Below are 25,206 nucleotides of genomic sequence, written 5' to 3' on the forward strand. Positions count from 1 at the left end.
GTGCATACAAATACATCTTAGTTGCTGCAGACCCTTGTTCTAGTTTCTTGTGGAGATGGCCACAATGGTCATCTGAAATCTGAACTGTATTTAAAGATTTGCTGCTCTTTATCAGTACATATGTGGTTCCATCATTCCATTCGGGCCAGGGACCTGCCTTTACCTCTAGGGCATTCAAGGACACCATGGAATCAATGGGTTTAAAGTCAATTACTCCTCATCATATCATCCTGGTGATAAGAGTATTGTGGAGAGGAAGGACCGAGACCTAAAGCAGTTCTTAACAATGAGAGTATAAGGTTCAGGCCGTAGTTGGCTTCATCGCCTAAATGGGGTCCACACAGCACTGAACAATCTGCCAAAACGGTCCTTGGAAGGGTGTACTCCATATGAGATCCTGTTTGGGATACCTATGTATGACCCAGATCTTGATGGTCCTGGAATGATAGCTGCGGACACACCATTTGACATCAATGAATGTGTGGCTGTTTTACAGGAAATACAAGAATTTCGAGATGAAAGTTCATCTGCCTGTGCTGCCACCTTGGTAATAAGGGATTCACCAGCAACATCTACAGGCTGGATTCCCAAAGCTGGGGATCTGGTTCGTGAAAATATTGCAGTGAAGGAAGAATTCATCCCATTTTACAGAGCACTGGTTCCAGTCCTAGGATAATACAGTACCAAAACTGTTATCCTACCACCGCTGGCTGGTTCCAAAGGGTACAGATTTGTCTCCATTGACAACATCAAATTGCACCATGTGGCCGATTCTGCGCTGTAGACCCAGAGGTCCCTTGGGTAGTACCCACTTCCCTCTCACTACCCAACAGGACATACATCTACAAGCACTAAAAAACGTTTCTGTAACTACATGTACAAGCAACAATGCTACAATCGCCTCCTCGAGCATGGGAAGGGCGGAGAATACGCTTTTGCTGATTCCTGTTACAACTTATTCGACAAGAACTGTCCAAGATATGGAACTATACCACTCCAATTTAATGTAGACAGACAGAATTGTCTACTATGAAGCTCCACAAGAAGTGGGTCTGTCCACCAGTGCTACATCAGCTCCTGTGCACAGACTACTTCTAGTTATTTCATCAATATTGATGACTTTTCTTCAACTTAATTTAATTCTGAGACAGAAACTGTTTAAAAAACACGTAAGCTGTAAATATGGCTTACAAATAACTACTTAATTAAAGCATGGTACTATCTCTGGATATTACTGACATTGTTTGTCTTTCTGTTAATGATGGAGTTTGTCATTGTTTTCTTTCTTTTGACAAATGGACATTACCTTCCTGAACGCGCTGCTGTTGAGCCAGTGGATGAGGTTTTAACTCCTTACCTTTCCTCCATAATGTTAGAAGAGACTTGTCCTTTGTGAACTTTTCAGCAATTCCTATTCTGGATCATTATATACGGTCCTACTGAGGTCATTCAAACTTCATATGTGTTTAAAATATAATTGACTGATGTAATCACACCTGATGTTGTTTCCTATGGCTGGGATCTTAAGACAATTGATTCTATTCTTGCTGAGCTAGATTACTACACTGTTTTTGAAAGTGAAGATGTGTATTTGAACACTGCAAATTATAGGGAAATGTTCTTTTATCAAAATTGGGGACATTATTTTCTGCACCGAGCTAGTAAATACAGTTTAGTTTACAATTACACACAATGGGAACATTATTCAACTCCACGTGTGGGAAGTTCCAAAACATATGTAGGTTTGTTTTCATATTTCACTGGCACTAGTAAGGCTGCATCATATATTTTAAATTACCACCATCCAAAATGCAGAAAATACGGCTGACATCAAATTAATCTATTTGGATTCCTTTGTTTCTCAGCTCGCTGTTGAAGGCTATGGGTTTTGGAAAAACACTATTGAATTGAAGAGTTTATGGGGAACAAAAGATTGGCAAATACAGGGTTGGTAAGCTTTGTTTAGAGCATTCCTCATTCCCTTACAAATTATATTTTTTAACAAAACTTTCCAGCAAACAACCTGCTTGGGGTTAGCGAAAATAAAAGAAAGGAACGCGCCAAGTATCCGCACACCAGCCAAATTTCATAATTGCAACATTCCTAAATGTCTCCGAAGAAGTATTGAATGCTTTGATTCAGAATGGTACATTTAGTTCCAAACTTTCCAGTCCCGATGGGTGGTTGGTCGGCAGGCATGTTTTAATAATACCTCAGGGGCTTTCAAGACTAGCCGAAGAGACCCTTGCTTTATCTCAGGTCAATACTCAGGTACCGTCACTACATATAGTGTGGGTAAACTATGCTAACAATGTTTACTCTTTTCCACATCAGCAGCAGTGAAGATACATCTTAGGGGGTCATTACGACCCTGGCGGCCGGCGGTTACCGCCAAACAGGCTGGCGGTGTTCCGCCAGCAATTATGACCGTGGCGGAATTGCCACGGCCATACCGCCGGCCCCTCCACTTTCCAGCCAGGATTCCGCCTGGCGGTCATAATCCTCAGGGCAGCGGTGCTAGCACTTCTGCCCTGGGGATTATGAGTCCCCGACCGCCGGCCTGTCCATGGCGGTACACACCGCCATGGAAAGGCCGGCGGTAAGGGGACTTGGGGTGCCCCTTGGGGCCCCTGCACTGCCCATGCACTTGGCATGGGCAGTGCAGGGGCCCCCAGGCATAGCCCCGTCGCGCGTTTCACTGTCTGAATTTCGGGCATTGAAATGCGCGACGGGTGCTACTGCACCCGCTGCACATCAGCATTGCCGCCGGCTCTATTACGAGCCGGCTGCAATGTTGATGTGACATTTCCGCTGGCCCAGCGGAAATGTCATAATAGGGAGACAGAAATACCGCCGGCAATGGCGGTATTCTGTCTCCCGCGGCCTCTGCGGTCTTTTGAAAAGACCGCCGAGGTCGTAATGACCCCCTTAGTCTTCTGTCAGAGGAAGTAGACTTACAAGATTTCTTGTTAGGTCCAAGAAAGCCATGCTCTAAACTATTCCTGTATGCTATTTATAACGAAATATGGAAGCTGTCCCAAATGGAACTCACTGCACGTTTAAGGCAGATAGGTAAGGAAAACATGGAAAAGGCTTTAGCTGTTGTCGATAATGGCATGAATGCTCTGTCCAACAAGATTCATACCTTAAATAGAATTGTGTCTTCTGCGGTTGATATCATTCAGAATAACATGTCCTTTTTACAACATGGGCAAAGTCATCTGTGTTCTATACTTTGCAGCTAGGTTGGACACTGTAGGTTCTGAAAATTGGCAGTGTGCCATAGAAACACACTAAAAGTAGCAATTTATTTCCTGCTTTTAATTTGTCTTGAGAACAGCAGATAATGGCTAAGAGGGAAGCTACTTACGCAACGCTTAATATCAAAAAAGCTATAAAAGTTGCCTTTTACTGTGGCAGAAACACCATCAGCTGTATGGATAGTACACTGAGGTATAAAATTGCCTATATCCACTTTTCGTTTCACGAAATGTTTTAAATGTCTTGCTGTAGGCAGATATGAGCAGTTAGGAGACACATACACAAAGAGTGGGAGTTGCCTTTCACTTTTAGGTGTCTGATTGGCAAAATTGAGGTCTTTCTTAGTGTAAGCAAATGTGAGACTACTGCTAGTCATTCAGTGATCTATAAGCAAGTATCCTTGCATGGCCCTTGCAACGCCGAGGCAGCCAACTTCCGTCCCCTTGATTCGAATGGAAGTTATTTGGTTCTGAATGATCAAAGCTGCTGCGGCATGAAGCCTGGCATTGTCTACGCAATTTTGGTTTCTCTTATTGTAACTTGTTGTGGCCATGTTCTATTCCGCCCCACACAGGAGATAAGAGTAGCAGAAATGTGGTCTAACATTGCTACTTCTTATGTACATTTTGACAAGCTGAGCAGACAAGGCGCTATTGTTCTAAAAACAAGTAGCTCCCACATCAGCCAAGGAAACATATATTCTCCAGAAAGCAAGATCATCAGTTGAGATACAGTCCCTAATAAATACCAATTTCCCCAAGCAGCACTTTGGAGAATTGATGGCCAGAATATTCAACGCATCTGACACTACGGGGATTGTTCATTCCTTTAAAGCCTCGGGTTCTGTTTTTGTCAGCACCTTCCAGACCGTGTTTGGAGTGATACCTTCATCCATACATTCAGTCTTTTCAAGTGTTTTTTGCAGATTCCCAATAACTTTGGTGTTAATTGGTGGAATTCTGTTGCTGTTATTTTTGTTACACAGTGGCTGTCCCATCTCAGCAAAGCGGAGTGATGGAGCCACCACCAGTCCAGCTGTGTCATAAACGCATGAAGCAGTACTTCGGTGCTTCCTTGCTGGAGGAGCTAGAGCATGATTAGTCGTTGTCATTCAGACCAATCTTATGGGGTGTGCAGCCGGTATTCATTTGCATCTGATGCTTCTTCTAGTGTACACCTACAGTGTGGCTTGCCGTACAGCCCGTGCCTCCTGCGGATAAGGAACTGTTAATGTTCTCAATGAGGGTTCATTCACAGTCGTGCCCCTTGAGACTGAGGTTGATTCGCAAGGCAACTTATGAGCCACCACTTGTGAACTTTATGGCTCCAAAACCATTTGGCACAATGGATGGTGCTGCCTACACAGGTTCCTCTGTGTCTGAGACTTCTTCACACTTTTGCCCCATGAATCCTTCTCCCAACCCGCTGGTCTCTCTGCAGGAGTTGATTCCTTTTTGGTCTATGTCTCTTTAGATGACATCGAAGACCTCTTGCATGATCATACTTATTGTTGAAACTTGACCATTGGCTGTTTTTAACATACAAATTGTGACACCAAATGGCCTTTTTAATTCGGCCTGTCTCTAGGCCTGCTTTGCTTGTCACTTTCAACATTATGTATCTCTCATGTATGTTTTGAAATTGTTTTTAATATACATTTTTAAACATGCTTTTAGATTTTAGTTTAGAGCATTTTGGTCTTGGGCTCTTGCACCCTCTCTTGGTATGATTGCTTAGCATCATTGTTTCAGCAATGGGGAGGGTGTTGTCGGTCCATTTATTTCCCTGCCTGGCACAGGAGATAGCTTAGCTTTTAGCTTGTATCCCTGTTGCCCTTTTTCCTAGTCCCCTTTGACCTATTTATCGTGGTCTGTTTTATTCTATTCAATTATTTATTTCCTTTTAGCACTGCTTGCAGATGTGTGCATTTTAGAGAAATGTTTTCATTTTCCTAATCAGTGTCATTCTGAGAAAGTTTCATTATCAGTGATGTACGTGGGTAATGTTATCATGCTCTTGTTGTTTTCATTGACAAGAACAGAATGCAAACATGTCAGGTATTTGTTATGTAATTGCCAACACAAGTTTGCGCACACAATCTGATGTTTAGGTACATACTTGCATCAGGATTCCTGCACAAACAATAATGTGCATTATAGAAACACCTCACAAGACCATGGTCGTTAGGTGATTCCTCGCCTCCATCTCAGAACAATTGGCAGTGCACTTAACGGGATCGGTACTGTCCGGCAGAGATTTTATTTGCATAGCAAATACGACATTAGATAGGTTGCACCCCCCCTACCCTCTTCACCAGTTAACAGAACAGCTCATGGTTACTGCACTTGGAAGAAGGATTGGGGCCTGGTTGACTCTTGGCGCATTCAGCACCCAGATTGCAGGGACTACTCCTTTCTTTTACTCACCAATGCATCTTTTACATGTAAGGTTGGATACATTCCCATGCTCTCCGGATATACACAATCTGACACACCTGACCGAGTATCTAATACGAACACTATCCACTATAGTTGAATCAACCCACCCCATGGAGCACAGCATATACACCCAGACTGCGATCAACTGCGAATTCTATAAATACTATGCCGACATTTACACAAACAAAGTCCGACTAACGGAAGCAGAGATACACAATTTCTTATGACATGTTATATTCCCAACAATCTCTGAGCTTGAGGCAACGGAGCTGGGGGATGCGATCACTGTAGCTGAAGTGAATGCGGCCATCAACAGTATGGCACCCCAGGAACGGAAGCAGAGATACACAATTTCTTATGACATGTTATAGTCCCAACAATCTCTGAGCTCAAGGCAATGGAGCTGGGGGATGCTATCACTGTAGCTGAAGTGAAGGCGGCCATCAACAGTATGGCACCCCAGGACCGGATGGACTCCCGGTTGAATTTTACTTAACATATATAGATAAACTGGGCCCGAGACTGGTTGAGGTTTATGAAGAAGCTAGGGAATATCATACTCTCCGGTCGTCAGCCCGGGAGGCCCTGATCATTCCTCTGTTGAAACCGAGGAAGCCGCCCACGATTGTGGCCTCATACCACTCCCTGTCAATGCTGTCCGTGGATTATAAGATACTGAGCAAAATTCTGGTGACGCGTCTATTACGGCATATGCCACACCTGGTCCATATGGACCAGGGTGGGTTCATTCCAGGCATCCAAACAGCGATGAATATAAGGCACCTCTTCTCCCTACTTCATAATGAAGCCTATGATAAACACAAGGCAGTGGTTTTAGCAATTGATTTAGAAAAAGCCTCCAATAGCCTCGAGTGGCAATATCTTTATGAAGTGCTTCATAAATTTGGGCTAGGAGACCAGTTCATCGCATGGACGAGACTGCTCTACACTAACCCTAAGGCCAGAGTCTGCACAGGAGCTACAATATCGGAGATCTATCGGGTGGAGAGGGGGATCAGACAAGGCTGTCCCCTCTCTCCATTACTTTTTGCTTTGGCTATCAAACCACTGGCTTGTATAACCAGGGCAGGAAGTGCTATTGCGGGACAAACACACCACATCGCCATGTATGCAGATGATCTACTGCTCTTCCTGCAAGATGACAGAGACACCATACATGGGGCCCGAAGCCTGTTGGAGCGATTTGGGGGTATGTCTGACCTTAGAGTAAACTGGCAAAAATCCAGCTTATTTCCTGTCCTTGAGGCCAGGACTGCCCCATTGGACCTTGGGAACCTACAGTGTGAACTGCGATGCCTGCCCTACTTAGGGGTTCAGGTTTACCATAATAACCTAGACATGCTGGAGGGAAACTTGTAGCGGACTCTGAGAGCACTTTGTGGTAAAATTACTTTTTGGGCCCCATTACCAATATCTGTGGCAGGACGAGTGGCACTCTTAAAAATGATAGCACTACCCCGTCTGTTGTACTTTTTCACCACTCTCCCGCTATGGATCCCGAGAACCTTCTTCAAAAAATTAAACTCCATGATCACAGACTTCTTGTGGGGGACAGGCAGGCGACATTTGGCACTCACGGTTCTGCAGCAACCACTTGAGGAGGGGGGACTAGCTGTCGCTGACTTAGAAGCATACTATTTAGCGGGTGAACTCCAATGGCTGACTTTATGGCTAGCTGGCCGGATAATGCCAGATAGGGAGAATCCCCCTTTTACCTCAGACCTTCACTCCCTGACCAGGGTTATACTTCGAATAGGCCCCCCACCTGCCGCTGGCCCTAATGAGCTGAAAGTGATGCACAGATGCTGGCTACATCATCTCTGCAGATCACAGTGTGTCACGCCCTAAGCACCTCGAATACCACTGAAATGCTTGCTGGCATTACCGCATAGAGGGGACTGGAGGAGGCTCTTACGATGGGAGGCAGCGGGGGCAACCACTGTGAGGACCCTATACAAAGCAGATTCTCTCCTGCCCTTCGAAGACTTCTGCACCCAGTATCAGATTCCCTTAGGGCACTTTTTGCTTTATAGAGCAGTCACAAGACGACCGTCCAGCACTGGCAGGTGGGGCGAACAGAGCCACCCATATCAGAGACGGCTCATTATCTAGTAAGCGCCACAGACACCCATACGGCAGTCACCTGCCTTTATAGGAAAGTCAGATCCGCATTATGAAAGCCTCTACATCCTTAAACAGAAATGGTAGACAGACTTGGGGGCCCCTATCACAGATGACGATTGGGAGGGAATACTGGCTCAAACTCCACGGGCCTCTAGGAACGCCCAATTTAAGCTTATCAATATATACGTGCTACATAGATCCTACCTGACACCGGGCAGAAGTAAGAGGCACTTCGGTCTCACAGAGGCCAGGTGTCCTAGATGCAGAGAGGAGGACACAGAATTTCTCCACATGTTTTGGTCTTGCCCAAACATACGAGAGTTCTGGAGATCGATTACACACCAAATTACAGATACGATCGATCGAGAAGTACCTGTTGACCCCAGACACTGCTTATTAGGAGGCTATCGCCGACAAGTCCAGCACAAAGTCACCGACCAGTTCCAGGATTTAGCCTTGTTTTTGGATAAAAGAGAAATAACAATGACTTGGAAGGTGACACTGGATCCCTGAGAAAGTATATGGAAGAGAGAAGTGTTGAAATGGGCAAAGGCAGAAGAGGAAGTTAGGCAGAGGGAAGTACGGAGAGGCCAAGGACCACTGGAGAGGGCACGGGTATGGGGCATACTGGTGTGCGAGATAGAACACCTGGGGGAGGGGCCACAAGATGATGCGACACCCCCCTGAACACTGCGCTGACACCCAATACGGAGCCCTGATACCCGAATCCGGCACCAATAGAGACCACACAGGCGCTTATGGAGAAATGGGAGTAGGCCGAAAGTGGATGGAGGGTCCAGTCCCACATAGCAGCAAGAGATACCTTCCACAAACTGACACATTGCATTATCTAGGCGCACGAGGGGGGAGGGAGGGAGGGGGCAGTTTAGGCTCCCAAAGAGACCTCTGTTATAGTGGAATGCCAACCAGATCACATGCCATGACAAGAAAGACCTGGAGAATAGGAGACACCACACAATAGCTAGGTATGAAGCTACCACTGTCTATTTTACTTGTCGAATGGAATGATATGCCAGTTAAATATTATCCTGTATGAGACATTGAAGGTGTCTATTGCAATAGGGCACAACTGACAAGAGGAGCCCATAAAAGGGTTGTAGTGTTTGTATTTGCAAATTAATAAAATATGTTAAAAAAAAAAAAAAAAAAGACCAAGGTCATTAGAGGGGGTTCCACCAGGATACACCATTTAGACTCCACACCGCTTTGCAGCGAATCTCAGCCTCATCTCTCTATGATTCCTGATCCGGAGACTAAGGGGCCGATCTCATCCCAAGGTAACAGGGTTGGGGCGTTTCTCGGGGACACTGTACTCGCAGATTAGGCTTATTGTGCCCAGCTGTCACTTTAGGGTAGTGTTTAGGCCTTATTATTAGGAATTGCATACTTCATGTTGATAGAAATATGTTGGGGGTTTTCATATTTACCACTTTTATCCTCACCATTCTGCTCTGTTTTTTCTCATTGCCATCATCATTGAGGCACATGCATTTTATCGTAGATTGCAATCTTTTCAATAAATATATTGAGAACTGTCCTGCATCTTCTTCATTGCCTGTGTGTGTAAGAGACGTATTTCTAACTAGAGAAAAGGGGTAAGATTTGTTACACCACAACTTCCCTGAGAGATCTCCAGAGTCCATGCACTAGTCTGCCAGAAATCACCTTTTATTATTTAGGGTTTGTGTGAGGTACTGACAGAGAGCCGGGAGGTTTGGCCCGACAGCTTCTAACTGGCATAGGAGTGACTCAGTCACCTACGAACAAAAGTGTTGGTGCCCCTAATCCAGCAGTCCCGCTGAGAGGTGAGAGTCATTCACAACAACATATACCCTGTCTAGTCCTACTTAACACACAAACTGCAGTAAAAGGTAGACTGTCCCCCTGGCAGTGTCCTTTATAGCTCCTTCCTCTCTGCTTTCCCGAGCACCAGAAAAGGACAGCACATTTTCCGACCCATTCAGTGGAGACCAAGAACAACTGCTGGGGTTAGAAATAAACTACTGGACTGCAATGTCCCCATATACAAAATCCCCCGGCAGGGATACGCCTCTGGCCTTTTCTTAATAACATAGCTCCTACATCTTCCATCTTGTACCTGTGATGTGCTTCAGATGGTGAAAAGGCGAAGTACACTGGTTCAAGGTTTCTGTGACCTTTTCCATAATTGGTATACTGAAGACTCCATTATGAAAGTGGTCTCTGCTCTCTGAAAAATCATTTTGAGAATGTTACCCACATCCCTGAAAATCCATAGTCAATATTTTCCAGGAAAGGCTAATATCCAATACACGAAGGACTTCATTCAAAGTGTCACTGTTTGGGAATTTCAGGATAAACTTGTGTAACTATGGTCCCCACTCCCCACATGTTTTTGCCCAAACACCATGTTTACTGTTGCATGGTAGCACCCAGGTATTACTGAACGTCTCTATATCCTATACTAGCAGCCTTAGGCTGATGGTAATTGACAGCAAATAAAGGTCTATGACTTACTACAAATTTCGGCTTCTTTTATTATGCATACCTCTAAATCCTTTCGAAATAATAATAGTCAGAGTTAATGCAATCAGTGGAATTACCAGTGGATTTTAATCTATACTGCCTAGAGACAATGAGTGTGAATAAGCTATGGACATTTGGTAGGTATTGTGGACCATACAAAAAACACTTTTTTCTGCATTTACTCACATATTGCCTGCCTTAGAAACATGATTGCCAGGAAGTTGAGTGGATGTGCTACACTGAGGTTCAGTAGGGACTGACCATGGTTTGCCAACTGATTTCTTTTGCCAATTTCTTCTCTTTCGTTTAGGTGGAAATGTAACTGCTGCTCAGACACCTGAACCCACTGCCATTCCATTGGCAACCACCTGGGCTCCGAGTCCACTAATCATCACACATCCATTGCCACCTGCTGGAGGTAAGTTTGGAGCTGCCCTACACCCATGACGATTATAGTGCTCGCTAGAGTGTCTTATTGGCTTGTTTTGTGCTGAGACAGAATGAACTCTGGAAACTGAGGTATCTTATAAAAGAGATAGACATTGACCCTGCTTGTGCAGCTCTTGAGAGTTATTAGTTTGTTAGAACACTTTTTCATTTCGCAACAGACCAGCCCAGCTCTAGTTTTCAGTCCCAGAGGCCGGCCACATTCAATTCATATCACTGGATATTACAGTGCCTAACTTGTTAACATGTGACACCTAACACTGTTTAATTGTTAACTTGCTTTCTATCAGGCCTAAAAAAGAATAAAAAGCATTGGTCAGGATACTGATAGTATGTGCTGTCACCACAAATTGATTGTTTATGCTTGTTAAGACCCCAAAATATGTAGCATTTAAGGATCTCCAATGCAGAAAATGTTAATGCGCACTTTTTTATATGGACATAATTAGCATTTGATGGCAGAGTTTGAGAAATAGGAACTGCTGATTTAGTGCAGAAAGCCCAACCACAGGCTAGTTCATGCTCAGAAATGTAGGCATGTCAATATTTAAAAGGTATTCGTATTGCACAAACCTATTCAGGTGGAAGAGAGTGTTACATATAACAATAAGAAATATAGGGACAATGTTTGTTGAGCATGAGAGAATGATTGAAGAATGTGTGCAAAAATAAGGGAGCGATTTAAGTTGCTAAGACAGTAGCTAGAGAAGCTGAGAGGAGTCTTATAATTGATTAATGGGATGGTCCTTAAAGGAATGGGTCTTTAGATCCTTTCCTGTATTGCAGTAATAAGGGTGCAGGCATGATGTGTGGAGAGATGTTAGTCCTTATCTTTAGAGCATAGAAAGAAACTGCTAGACTACTTTTTGAGAAAGGGTGTGCAAATATTTAATTTCACCTATAAAGTTGGATAATGGCAAGAATTTTGGCCATCTGTATAGGTAGATAAAGTTTCCCAAACTTGTCTCAATGTGAAAATTATATTTTTTCCCCTGCAGTGGATGTCCCATCTAAATGGGACATCATGTGACTTGCAGTTGTCTCCCAATTTACCTGCTGTGTAGTCAGGGCAACTCTTTTCCTTGAGTGGCAGCAGGGAAGTACAGCTGCACCATCATTTTCCTCCTTTTGGACGCTATCACAAAGGATTGCTAACATGTGCACACAGTCTGGGGAAATTAGCAAGCTGTAGTGCAAGGCTGTTGTATGGAAGGAGGGGGGCACCCGGCCTTGAGAGGCATTGGGAACTATTCCCGCTGCAGAGGGCTCTCCCCTTTTCAGAAACTTTGCCGTGAGATTTCTGAGTTTTGTGGTTTGCAGCCTTGCATGTCCCTAGCTTTGAGTTTGTCTTTGTCTTGGCATGTTGTCTATTGTTGCTCTATGTCAGAGGCTAGCCCTGTTTCTTTGGGTTGAACGATACAGGAATTAGACATGAGAGTGGTTGCTTGATTGTTTTTGTTTTTTTACGTTAAGAATTTCAAGAAGCTATTATTTGCCCCTGGAATATCTCAGTTTGTAGTTTGTTGTTGTGGTATGATAATATTTCTGAGGAATGGCCTCATAGGTAATAGAGACAAATTTGAATTTCAGTCTAGGTTTAAGAGTGAGCTAGAGAAGGTCCTTTAATATGGGTGTGATAAGGCCAAATTGTCTGTAATGAGTTAAGTGGGCCTGTATTACCCCAACAATGTTCAGTGTGCAACAGCAAACTCATGTGGCAGAATTATGGGGCTTTCTGGGGATGTGAGGTTCGAAAGAAGCAGTCACACTGGTTTTGAAATGTAGTGAGGTGATTCTTTTATTTAATGGCTGAAGAAGTTGAAGAAGGGGATGTATCCCTAAGGCAATCTAAAGTTAATTGTTAATCTGTGAAATCTTGAGTTGTGTGTCTTAATGAGATGATACTGGTCGAAAGTACATATGGTAAATCCATAAATTACAGCATACCATACATCCAGAATTTGTGTTATGACTTAGTGGTATATGTTGCTATATTGAGGTCAATTATGATCAGCAGTTGGTGATTGCCATTATCGATTATGAATGTAAAAGAAAAACAGTGGTTTAAAAATAAATCCTTCATATATATTCCAAATGTACTCTGGGTGGATTTGTTTCCCACAGTACAATGAATGTAGTTGCAATGCTAATGTGCCTCTGTCCAATAATGGCTTTTATTGGAAGTTAGTAAGAAAGCCAAAGGCAATTACTCATTGATCGATCGAAAGGGCTTCATTATGAGGTCCTCTGACTTGTGCCCTGTTACTCCACCCCCACGGAATTACCAATAGTATTGCGACATTCATGCACTTAGGGAGCTGAATCATTGAGTGTTACCTTTGGCACACTCAGAGTCCCCTTTACAAGGAGGAATTTCCTAGGAATCGATAATTATGGTCCTGGTTGCCTTGGTTGTTTCTCATTTCATTACAGAATTTCACCAGGACATTCAATTTGCTTTTAGATGGCAAAGTCTAAGTGTAAAATATGTCAGACTACAGATCTTGTTATTCTGAGTTTTCTGGAGATCTCATAATGAGGTCCAAAGTAGTTTGCATTTGGTCTGCTTTTAGGTACTACAGGATAGTATGGGGTGATTGATGGTAGTCTGTTTTGTGTCTCATGTATTCTCTGTGACAAAACAGTTGACTGAGTTGCATTTGTCAGTGGAGTGAGGTATGGCTCAGTATGAAAGAAAGTTGAAACAGATTTTGGATGCCTCCATAGTGGCTGATTAATGCAGGTTGCTTTGCCTGAAATGATGAGTAATCAGCATATGGAGCTGAGTATCCTAAGTTGTGTTAGTTCATCTTGTGACTTGGTCATCCTCAATTACGCTTCTCCTCTGTGGATGGAGCCTTTTCTTTTTCTTTTCATTGTTGGGCATACATAGGCACAGTGTGCTTAGTTGGGTCAATCATGCTTTCAATGAGCTCAGGCCTTTGTTCCAAATTACTTTTCCAGTTTGAATTTAGACAAATAAGAAGATAAGCTGGTGAGATCTTGTTAGAGAGCGTTCACAGGGAAATATTTAATGTTTTGTTTGTTGCATGTGGGTTAAGAATATATGTCTATATAGGAGATAAGGTTTGAAAGAATGTTCATCAATCTCAGTGGTATTTAGGAGGTGCATGATATTCTGGTATAGGGAGAAGGGGACATCAGGTCATGTGACCTGCCTTTGACCATACTGGCTCTGTATTGTTGGGGAGCTGGTAATGTTAATTTTCACTGTTTTGTTAAAATAAGGATACTTGTGGCAGCAACTTCTTTCTGTATTGTGGTTTCAGTCAGTGGTTCAGAATTTACATCTTTGCCTGATTGACTGGTAAGGTGAGAAAAGGAGGAAACCAGACACATGACCTGCATCCAACCATGCAGCTTTGGTTTTATGATGGTGGCATAGTTAATTATCTGTTTTATAAAGTTTTGTTCTTTTTTTTCCTTATCTCATGCATTCCAATCTCCCTTTCTGTTCTGCAGATCAGTGTTACCATCCCATTCAAATTTCATCTTTACCCGAGAGCAGTTTCAGTGCTTCCTCTCAGCAGCTAGAGCACCCAGCCCATGCTGCGCGCCTCAATTATAAGACCCCAAGAACAGACCTGCAGGGTTGGAGCCCACAAGCTGACGAGTACCATAAGCTTCCCTCTAGCCCACCATACTTGCAGATAGATCTTCTGGAGACTCGGAACATCACTGGTAGGTGGCAGATGATCAAGCTCTGTGCCATGTATTGATGGCTGTTAGAGGCACAAAGGACTAACCTATTCTTAAATAAATCACAGGGGAATAGTTATAGAAATAAGTGATGATCTATGAGTATTTTCTGATTAGCCATGGTACCTTACAGGGCAGCCCTCTGTCTCCTTTATGTTTATGTTTTGCATTTTATATGGAACCACTTATGGCCAGCTCCAAATGGGGTAATTACCAGTCTGAATGTACAGAGAGTTTAACAACCTGCAACTTCTGTTCCAAACTCAGAACTTGGCAGGTGTGGGAGGGCATGATAAGGAGCTGCTCAACCATAGTTCTGGCACACCCTGGAATCCCATGAGCACCACAAGTATGATAATGTCAACTTACTGAAGACAAAAGTATCCTCACCCTATGCCAGTTTTACCTAGGCAAGCATGTTAGCATAGGCTTTAAAGGGCCAATATGTGTAGTGCTGATTACATTTTCACTCATACGTTAAGGGTGGGAATGCAATTCTAGACCACTCCTGGGTATCATAGTTGTGGTGTATGGAATTAGTAATGCAGCAGAGGACAGTTTCGACTTCTGACAGCATTGCGCTTTTTCTGCTGCTCCACTGTGCTTGATCAGGTTTACTGTAGGGAAAAGCATGTGAGCAAGGTGCATATCCTAGTGCATCTCTGTGTGCATGAGAGCTGTGCAGAGGTCTGTGTTACCCCCACCTCCTAGCACCTGAAGGCAATGATTTTCATGAAGTCAGATTCACATGAACAAAGCAATTTGGCCATTTGCAGATTTATTAGTGACACTTGGAATGCAAAAACATAATTCTATCCTGTTCAGCTCTAGCACAGATCAAGAAATCAGGATACCTAACCCTCTTTAACTGCTCAGAGGGTTGGCACATTCCTTCAAATAAAAACAAGTTCAGTTTGGATTTGCCGACTGCACAATTTTTTACTGGTTGGCCAGTTCTGAAATCCTGTTTATGCTTCAGCTAACAATAGTTTGGTACTACAGAACACAAAAAAGAGTACAATATAACAGAGCAGAAGTGCATATTTGCAGGGCATGATTGCAAACTATGCCTTATGAGTAGTATGGCTTGGATTTTGGCAATGCCTTGTTTGTGGCCTCACAGCCTTCACACTACTCTCCTACGTTAAGGCATCTTAAACTTTTCAGTACACCTTATCAAGGGAATAAATAAATATGACTTCATTACCCCCGCTCTGTTGGAATTCCACTGCCTCACCTTGCTGGCAAGAAGTGGTAAAAAAGATGAAATCTTGCTCTTTGGTCACATTAGCCCATTCTCTATTTCTCTTTCATGGCTAAATGAACTCAAACCCTTTCCCTATTCCTGTGTTCTAAGCCTGAAATGTGGGTGTGGTCTAGCATTCTCTCAGATAACTGCAGTTTGAAAATCATCTTTTTTCCACCTGCGACAATTAAAAGGCATTCTGCCATTCTTACATTTTCCCAGGCTCATAAATGTTGTCCTTCCCCAGCTAGATTACCGCATTGGTCTCTACACAGTCTTCTCCAACTCTTCACTAGCCATGCTGCAACAATGACAAAACCAGGCTGCTGACATAAGGCCTGATTTAGATCTCGGTGAAGGGAATACTCTGTCACAAATGTGACAGATATCATGTCTGCCGTATTATGATCCCATTATATTCTATGAGAATCGTAATACGGAAGCTGGGATACCCATCACGTTTGTGACGGAGTATTCTCTTCGCTAGGATCTAAATCAGGCCTGTAGTTTGGGGTCTGAAGCAAAATACTCCCATTACCTTTTCTCTCAGATCTCTCCATTAGATCTCAGTGAAGGAACTGACTTCTTTCAAAACGCTTCATATTTTTCACAAGGCACTTCATGACCAAAGTCTGAAAACACATCTTTGAACTGATTGATCCTTACCACACGACTCAAAACCTCAGGTGAGCTAAAAGTGGTCGGCTCTTTCCCATTGATTAAAATTAAGCGATTTGGAGGCTTCTGTTTTCAACGCCCTTTCTCCTCCCTTTGGAACTCTCAACCCACCTACTTGAGACTCGAGAATAACTTCATCAAGTTCAGAAGGTCCTTGAAAATGCATCTCTTCACCATGGTATTCAGATAGGTCCTGTTGTCCTAAAAGAAGTGTCAGACTGATAAACACAAGTTTTAACAGTAAAACGCCTAAGGTCACTTCACCCCTTTTAATCAGGCTGTGGACAGCCTCATAGCCAATGCTTTGTCAACAGTGCTTATTCTGTAGTGTCAGCATTAGGCAGCATATAGTTTGGCTAGAACACACTATTTACTTTATCTCCCCTGCCCTCCACCGGGGCCACCTCATCGTTCAGAAGTCTCCAAATGGGCTGGTTAGGAGGACTTAACAAACATAATAAATAAAAGTAATAAAGTAAAAAATGCACAGGTCAGTCAGTTATATCTCACCTCTAAACGAGTGTCATGGTTTAACAAAATTGCATTAGCTAAACAAATTTCACTTATGTAGTCCAATTTAATACAGTCAGCAGCCCCTCACATTGTATTTTCTTTAAATGTATTCAAGAGAAAGCTAATTAACTTTTAACCACTTGAAACAACTTCATGTGTTTCGAGTAAGATATCATAACATATTTTAAATCCTTCATCCTATGTCCTACCCATGATAATTTCAATTTCTGTTACATGTGTGTTGTCTTCACAATACATTTCCTACCACCTGTCAACAAATCCTTGGCAAATACTGTCCTGCAAAAATGTTTTTTTTACTAGACGGACCAGATTTAACTGAAAGGTTTTGGTGTAATTGGTCCCTTGGTTCCACAAATTTAAAATCTCAGTTTTCACTAAATAGGATCGCTTTTATTCCATCAGATTAGCATAACTTGCAATTTGTGTCATGAATTGAACTCTTAAGGCCTTCGGTTTTAGGATTAAGACATTAAACCATCTGATCTTTCTATGAGTTGCTGAGAAGGTCAAAAATGGTGTTTGAAATTTTGGAATTAATATGATCCATTGATCTGCATTCAAGTCCATCACGTTTTGCCCACTGTGCCACTAGAGTCGGGGAGAAGTCATATGCAAGCCGTACTTGATCATGCTTCATTAGGAACCACCCAGCCTGATGTGGCAGGATTTAAGAGTTAGGCAAAACTACAGTTGGGGTTAAGCAAAACTACAGGTCTTTAGGTGTTGCTCCTCAACAGTGAAGTGCAGCTTGGTTCTACCGCCTAGTCCACAAAGCATGGGACCCACATCTAGGCATTAGGCATACTCATCACACGTAGGATGCCTCATTATACTTCGCTAGTGAGGGCCAACAAAGCTGAAAGTTGTTAGGTTGTTGTTTTCCCGAAGAGAAAGAACGTGGCAAGCAGTTACAGGTGGGCTATTGGTATTGAAACTGTCCCAAGTCTGATTTGCCTAAGGTTGGTCTGGAGTGACATAGTGAGGAAAAGTTATGGGCTATAATGCAACTTGCCTAATTTTCAGTGACAGGGATCAATTCAAGCATCCCACCCATCATTTTGTTTTCCTCTTTCTCTGAGTTTCCTCTCTCGTTCCGTTAAGTAGATTCTAAATTTGAGTTCCTATCAACCCTTATAACATATGGTACACATGGAATCAGTGCTTTAATGGGCAGGTTCTATTAGGTATGCTGTGTACCTGCATTTCTTTGATTTTAAAAGGAACATACCTGCACTTCTAATTAGTGGTACAATGCTTATAATGAGACAGCAAAGCCATTTCTCAATAGCAAGTAGTACTTAATTTGAGCCAGTGGTCTTAACTGTTGGCACCGGCGCTTATGACAGCCTGCCAAATGGGGGTGCTCTCTGCCTAATTTAGGTAAAAGCACAACAGCTGTTTATTAATTCAATATACATTTACAATGACTAATACCTACCTCCCAAGCCATTCTTATAGCTTTGGCAGCCTGGAATAGTTTGAATTGTCACACATGTAGGAGTGTGAAGGCTAGGTGTTGTGTTGGTATTGTCACTGGCAGTACTGACAGGGACAATGGATGGGGCAAGCTGCAGTGTCCCCCAGATGAGGGCTCTGGCACTTATTTGTTTATAAACTAAGCACTGCTAGCTAGCAGGTACTCTGAGATAGTAAATGCAGTCATTTCTATAGTCCTACTTTAAGCAGCTGTGGTGGAGGGCAGTCTGTCTTACTTGAAGTCCAGATGCTTTATATTGTTTTCGTGATGCCATGTTTAAAATAGTCCTTTTTATCTCTCCCTCCCAGGGATCATTCTGCAGGGAGCTGGCTCTTCTGATGCATACATTACCAGTTTCCGTCTGCAGTTCAGCAATGATGGTACCAGGTGGCACGATTACCGTGACGTTTCAACTGGCACTGAACCTCAGCCTAAGGTACCTAGTTGTGCTGATTCCTGACTCGATGTAGGGGTTGGGCCTACTGTAAACTCTATGACTGCAATGGTTAAGTCGTTGAGGTGATAGAATATACCTTCATCTCCATGTTCCTTGGTCTCTAAGAAGATTCACAGTGATTTGCTGGTTAAGAAAAATCGTAGCATACTTCTTTGCATGTTTCAGACCCTTTGTGAAAGTTACAGAACCGCAGATGCCTCTAGTTTATTAGGGTTGTTGTGTGCAAAGTTTTTTCCAGTTTCTGCCTACTTGACAACCACCAATTATTTTTAATCAATATGTGTTTTTACATTTGTTCACTGAAGAGCAATTACACCCAAACACTTTGACCCATAACGCGGTCTCCAAATCTCCCTCATCTTGGTGTATACATACGTGCTAAGCTACAGCTATAGTGGTGCATTTTTTATTTGTTTACATATTTTCTCCTCTGCTGATATTCCAGAAATGTATAGAATAATAGGGCATATAAGAAAATCATACCGATCTGTATCAGTACCATCTTGTTTCAGCTAAGCTTGTTCATAGTGATAGTTTTAGTGACTGTGCATCCTGTCTCATGGGGGCATGTACTCTGTTGGAAACAGAATCGGGGTACTTGGAATATACAAAATATTCCCTGTTAATTTATTGCCTTGGCAAGCATGTGCGAAATGGGAGTGATCTCTGTTGGATGGCCTCTGACTCTTAGACTCTAATTATTAGTTGGTTGATAGTGTTCAAAAGGCGTGGTATCTCCTGTTACTGCACACATTCTAATTATATGTTTTGTGGGTGTTTTATTGCTGGGTGCGTCAAAAATAGATCCCCAGGTACATTTTGACAGGCCAAGCCTGCTGATATTTATGAGCAATAAATGTGTGCTAAGCACCAAAATCCTCATGTAATGCTCCACTCATGGTGAAAAACGTGTAATGGGTGCTATTTATCACACCCGATAAATAACAAACATCACAGTGATGTTATTTATCAGGTAGGATAAATATCGCACCTAATTCAGGCCAACTGGCATTGAAGGCCTAAATGGAAATCTTTAGGTTGACTTCCAGTGGAAACCAGTGGCAACTAAGCAGTATAGACGTCATGTGAATGATCTTTTTGGTTCTTGTTACTCCTCAGAAGACTGCATGGATATTGTGGGCAGACAGCTTAAAGCGGAGCTAAGAATATGGTTTCCAGGGTATAAGTTAGACAGGACTAAGGCTTGGACAACTTGTGTGAAGTATTCACATTTAACATTCATTTTTTAGTAGTTCCTGTTGATGCTGTCTAGATTTAGTTATTTTATTACTGGTCTTATTGAAGAAACAATTCCCATCAATGTTCTTGCTCACAGCCATGTTTCAATTATGGTTACAGCTTGTAACAGAATACATCTAGGCCCTCATTCTGACCCTGGCGGTCTGCCGCCAGGGCGGAGGACCGCGGGAGCACCGCCGACAGGCCGGCGGTGCTCCAATGGGGATTCCGACCGCGGCGGTAAAGCCGCGGTCGGACCGGCACCACTGGCGGGCTCCCGCCAGTGTACCGCCGCCCCATTGAATCCTCCACGGCGGCGCAGCTTGCTGCACCGCCGCAGGGATTCCGACCCCCCCTACCGCCATCCAGATCCCGGCGGTCCGACCGCCGGGATCCGGATGGCGGTAGGGGGGGTCGCGGGCCCCTGGGGGCCCCTGCAGTGCCCATGCCACTGGCATGGGCATTGCAGGGGCCCCCGTAAGAGGGCCCCTACATGTATTTCACTGTCTGCTGCGCAGACAGTGAAATACGCGACGGGTGCAACTGCACCCGTTGCACAGCTTCCACTCCGCCGGCTCGATTCCGAGCCGGCTTCATCGTGGAAGCCTCTTTCCCGCTGGGCTGGCGGGCGGTCTGAAGGCGACCGCCCGCCAGCCCAGCGGGAAAGTCAGAATTACCGCCGCGGTCTTTCGACCGCGGAACGGTAATCTGACGGCGGGACTTTGGCGGGCGGCCTCCGCCGCCCGCCAAGGTCAGAATGAGGGCCCTAGTCTCCATTGAGTTTAGTTTGAGTGAGAATGGAGCTTTGTCTAGTAGATTTCAGCTTCACACTAACATCTGATAACAATGTCCTCAATGTCATCGGGTATATCTCAAGTCTAACTGGGTATGGCTGGGTGTTATCAGCATATTGGTAAATGGATGTATCCTTTTCAGATAAGAGAACCCACAGTGGCTTCCGGTCTATGTAAAACATAGTACAGTAAAGTATATAACTTACCTTCAAGGCACCAAACACAGCAGCAGGAGAGAGCAATTGAGAGGCAGAATTTGCCTTTAGCCAAGAAATGCAAATTCATCTCCTGTACCATGTAGATGGCTGTGTACTGAATTTAGTCTTAAAAGGTGATTGATAAGCTCAATAAATTCTCAGTTTGGTAAGGTATTATTGCAATTAGCAAGACATTTCTCAATTAATTCACCCATAAACATGCAGTGCCTGTGTTTGTGCATGTATACGTGGATGAGATGTGCGTGAGTGTGAAATGTTTGTACATAGTGCAACTGTATGCATGAGGCGTACTGCCTCCATTGACCCTCCAACTTTGTCTCTTCAGCACTTCCAGGGTAACTCGGATGACTCGATCCCAGTGGTCAGACAGCTTGAGCGAATGATCAGTGCCAGACAAGTTCGGATTCTCCCTCAAGATTTTCACAATGGCATTTTCATGCGGGTGGACGTACTGGGATGTGGGGAAGGTATCTTATGGCATTGTCTTCTAAATTTGCTTTCAAGGTCCTGCCGCTACTGACAGTCATACTCACTCATGTGAAATCATTCATACCCAAGGGCAAAGATGGCATGTAATTCTCATGGTCTGTTGTTCACTATAAGGATATATTCACATTATAATGTGATATTATGAACATAGTGGCCCAGTGGCAAAAGGTGGAGTCCAGAGTAGTGGAATTTTCTGGAAACAGTCTTCTGGTGAGAAATCAGATATGGATCCTACGTTAGAGGAGTTTGCTATAAGGGATAAGGTTTGACATTTCTACTCAGAGCCTTCCCTGTGAAGGTTGAGAATTAGCTTCTATAATGCAAGACACATAACAATCTAAAAGGAGCTCCAGTTGGGTAATCAAATTTGGCTACTAAGTTCTTGGTGAGGGGTGATCTTTGTGATTCCCAATTAGTTATGCTAGCAAAGTTGCATGGGGTATAGGTCATTGCATCTCAATGATTAAGGGTGACAGGATTCAATGAGAGAGCTAATAATAGACACATTAGAAGAGGATTTGGGCTGGTTTTGGATACACATGAAAAATAAGAAAGCAATGCAGAGTTCCAAAAGTATGGAAATACATAGAAATCCAGATTCCCACAAGCCACATAAAGAAAAGGGGCAGACTATTTTGACAAAAATGTGGTGGATAGTGTATGATGAAACTGGGAGATTTCCTTACAAGCTGGTGCTACTGAAAGGAAAGGAGGGCTAGAATGAAGTCAATCACATATCAGATCTGTTAGTATATCTCCAGATTAACATGTGTTCCAGAGCATCAGTCTCTGTCAGTGATCACTAGAAGAGCAGAACAAAGGAAATATATTTCAGGTACGAGTTATAGCCTGATTTAGTCTTGAGTGATAATGTGAAATAGCTATTTTAGAAGAGGAGATATATATTGAACAGAATCTGCCAGTGGAAATCCCTCCGCCATGCTATCCCTCTGGCAGTGGAAGTTCCACCATTGGGTAAGCCTCTGGATTTTAGTCTTTCCTGCATGAATACAAAGTTTCTTCCATTGCCAACCAACTCCAAATCAGGCCCCTGATTTTCTTTGAACAGAAAAAATTGCAAATGTGTCACTGGGGATACACAAATGAAGGGTGGAATTTAATTTGTTGGTTTCTAAGGGCCAGATGTAGCAAATTGCAAATTCCCGAATCGCAAATTCGGATGCAGAACGGTTTCTCAGACACCGTCTGCGAATCGCAATGGGGTTGCAAAGACCCCCCTCATTAATAATAATGAGGTGGGTCGCATTTTGCGACCACATTGCGATTCCCTGCACTCACAGGGATGGTGGCCTGCTGGAGACAGCAGACCTCCATGTCTGTGACTGCTTTTTAAATAAAGCAGTTTTTTTTTTGTATTGCAGCCCGTTTTCCTTAAACGAAAACGAGTTGCAATACAAAAAAAATTATGAAACCATTTGGTTTCGTTTTTTCAGAGTAGGTAGTGGTCCATTGGACCACTGCCTGCTCTGAAAAAACATTTTTGGCAACAGGTCACAAAGCAATTCTGCATCACAGTGCGAGTCGCAAATAGGAAGGGAACACCCCTTCCTATTTGCGAGTCGCATTCCCATTTTGCGAGTCGGAATCAACTTGCAAAATGGGAATGAGCATCGCAATGCGTGTTTTGCATGGCGCAAACTGCAATTTTCGCAGTTTGCGCCATGCAAAACGCTTGCTACATCTGGCCCTAGGTTCAATTTCAACTCTCCACTGATACTCTACTGTTGTAGACTATTGACCTTGTCTCCAGGGCCCTCAGCTTTCATTAGACTGTCAAAGTGGCTGCTGTTTAATTGTTATGGTATTTCATCCACTAACCTATTGTAAATGTTTTCACCTTTACTTTTGTTTGTTTCCTACAAAGTGTTAACAAGACAGCCAGGGGGACCTACAGCACCACCTGATGATGGGGTGCCCTGCCACAATGGACAATTCCAGTGCCACAATGGCAGATGTGTTCCTGCAGGACTGCACAGTGTGGTGTGCAATGGTGTTGATGACTGTGGAGATCAATCTGATGAGATCTATTGTGGTATGGCTTCCATTTTCTGATAAAAATATTATATTTTTAATATGAAATGTCAGGTGTTTTTGAGGGTAGGAGATAGAAAGGTCAATGAAGCTCAGGGAAAAAATATAACTTCATGAATAGTTTAAACAAATAGCAAGGTCTTTTCTGCTTCCGGAACCCTCAAAGGACATGATTATATATCTCAATTAAGGGAGTAAGATATTAAAATGTGATGTGTGACTACAGACACCCTCATTACAAACACATTGAATCTTCCATTGAATGCTGCCATCTGCACAGAAGAAGAGCTTCTTAATGCCATGCACGGTCAAATTCTAAATTTTTGGTACATATGTTTATCAAAAGACACTTGAGTTTTTACAGCAAGATTTATCTTCTTGTTTGTACATGTCATAGTTAACAATGTGTTAGACCTGACAGCAATAGGGTGCTCATCCCCCAACTTTTTGCCGCCTCCCTCCACTTTTCTGACACTGTTTTTGCTGGTTTGAGGACTCTGCGCACTTTACTACTGCTAATCAGTGCTAAAGTGCATATGCTGTCTCTCTTAAACATTGTAACATTGGTTCATTCTCAATTGGCATATTTGAGTTGCTTGTATATCCCTAGTAAAGTGCACTACGTGTGCCCTGAGCCTGTAGATTGAATGCTACTAGTGGGCCTGCAGCATTGGTTGTGCCACCCACATAAGTAGCCCCTTAACCATGTTGCAGGCCTGCCATTGCAAGGGCTGTGTGTGCAGTGTCAGTGCCACTTCAACTTGGCATTTAAAAGTACCTGCCAAGCCTTAAACTAACCTTTTCCAACATATATGTCACCCTTAAGGTAGGCCCTAGGTAACCCATAGGTCAGGGTGCTATGTAGATTAAAGGCAGGACATGTACATTTGTGTTTTATATGTCCTGATAGTGGAAAACTCCTAAATTCGTTTTACACTACTGTAAGGCCTGCTTCTTTCATAGGATTGCATTAGGGCTACCCTCATATACTGTTTGATTGGTAGATTCTGATCAGAAAGGGGTAACCAGGTCATATTTAGAATGGCCAGAATGGTAATACAAAATACTTTTTATTGGTGAGGTTGGATTTTATATTACTATTTTAGAAATGTCACTTTAAAGTGAGCCTTTCTCTGCACTTAAAATCCATCTGTGCCTTACAGTCTGTCTCCAATCCACATCTAGGCTGGGCTTGTTGACAGCTCCCTTGTGCATTTCACCCAGACAACCACAAACACAGAATGCTCAGTCACACCTGCACTCATCTGCATACTGAATAGGCCTTCCTGGGCTGGGAGGATGGAGGGCCTGACACTTACATTTCAAAGGCTAGTGGCCTGCCCTCACACAATGGACTGCCAAACCCCCTTCTGGGACCCTGGCAGACAGACCTGTACTGAAAGTGGACCTTGTACACTTCAAACCCACTCTTTGAAGTCTCCACCATATCAAAGGCATTTTTGGGTATGTAAACTGAGTCTCTGA

General features: G+C 43.3%; 1 protein-coding gene across 1 annotated transcript in view; it reads left to right on the plus strand.

Annotated features, from left to right (window-relative positions):
* The window catches only part of LOC138261625 (SCO-spondin-like), a 1,514,343-nt gene that overhangs the window by 400,747 nt on the left and 1,088,390 nt on the right, over nucleotides 1–25,206 (plus strand). Inside the window, exons 41-45 of the mRNA XM_069210750.1 lie at nucleotides 10,681–10,788; nucleotides 14,301–14,519; nucleotides 18,781–18,908; nucleotides 21,506–21,647; nucleotides 23,555–23,722. Of these exons, the coding sequence (XP_069066851.1) occupies nucleotides 10,681–10,788; nucleotides 14,301–14,519; nucleotides 18,781–18,908; nucleotides 21,506–21,647; nucleotides 23,555–23,722 (765 nt within the window). The remainder of the gene's footprint in view (nucleotides 1–10,680; nucleotides 10,789–14,300; nucleotides 14,520–18,780; nucleotides 18,909–21,505; nucleotides 21,648–23,554; nucleotides 23,723–25,206) is intronic.

The sequence above is a fragment of the Pleurodeles waltl genome, chromosome 10 (assembly GCF_031143425.1).
Source record: "Pleurodeles waltl isolate 20211129_DDA chromosome 10, aPleWal1.hap1.20221129, whole genome shotgun sequence".
In the NCBI taxonomy this organism is placed as follows: Eukaryota; Metazoa; Chordata; class Amphibia; order Caudata; family Salamandridae; genus Pleurodeles; species Pleurodeles waltl.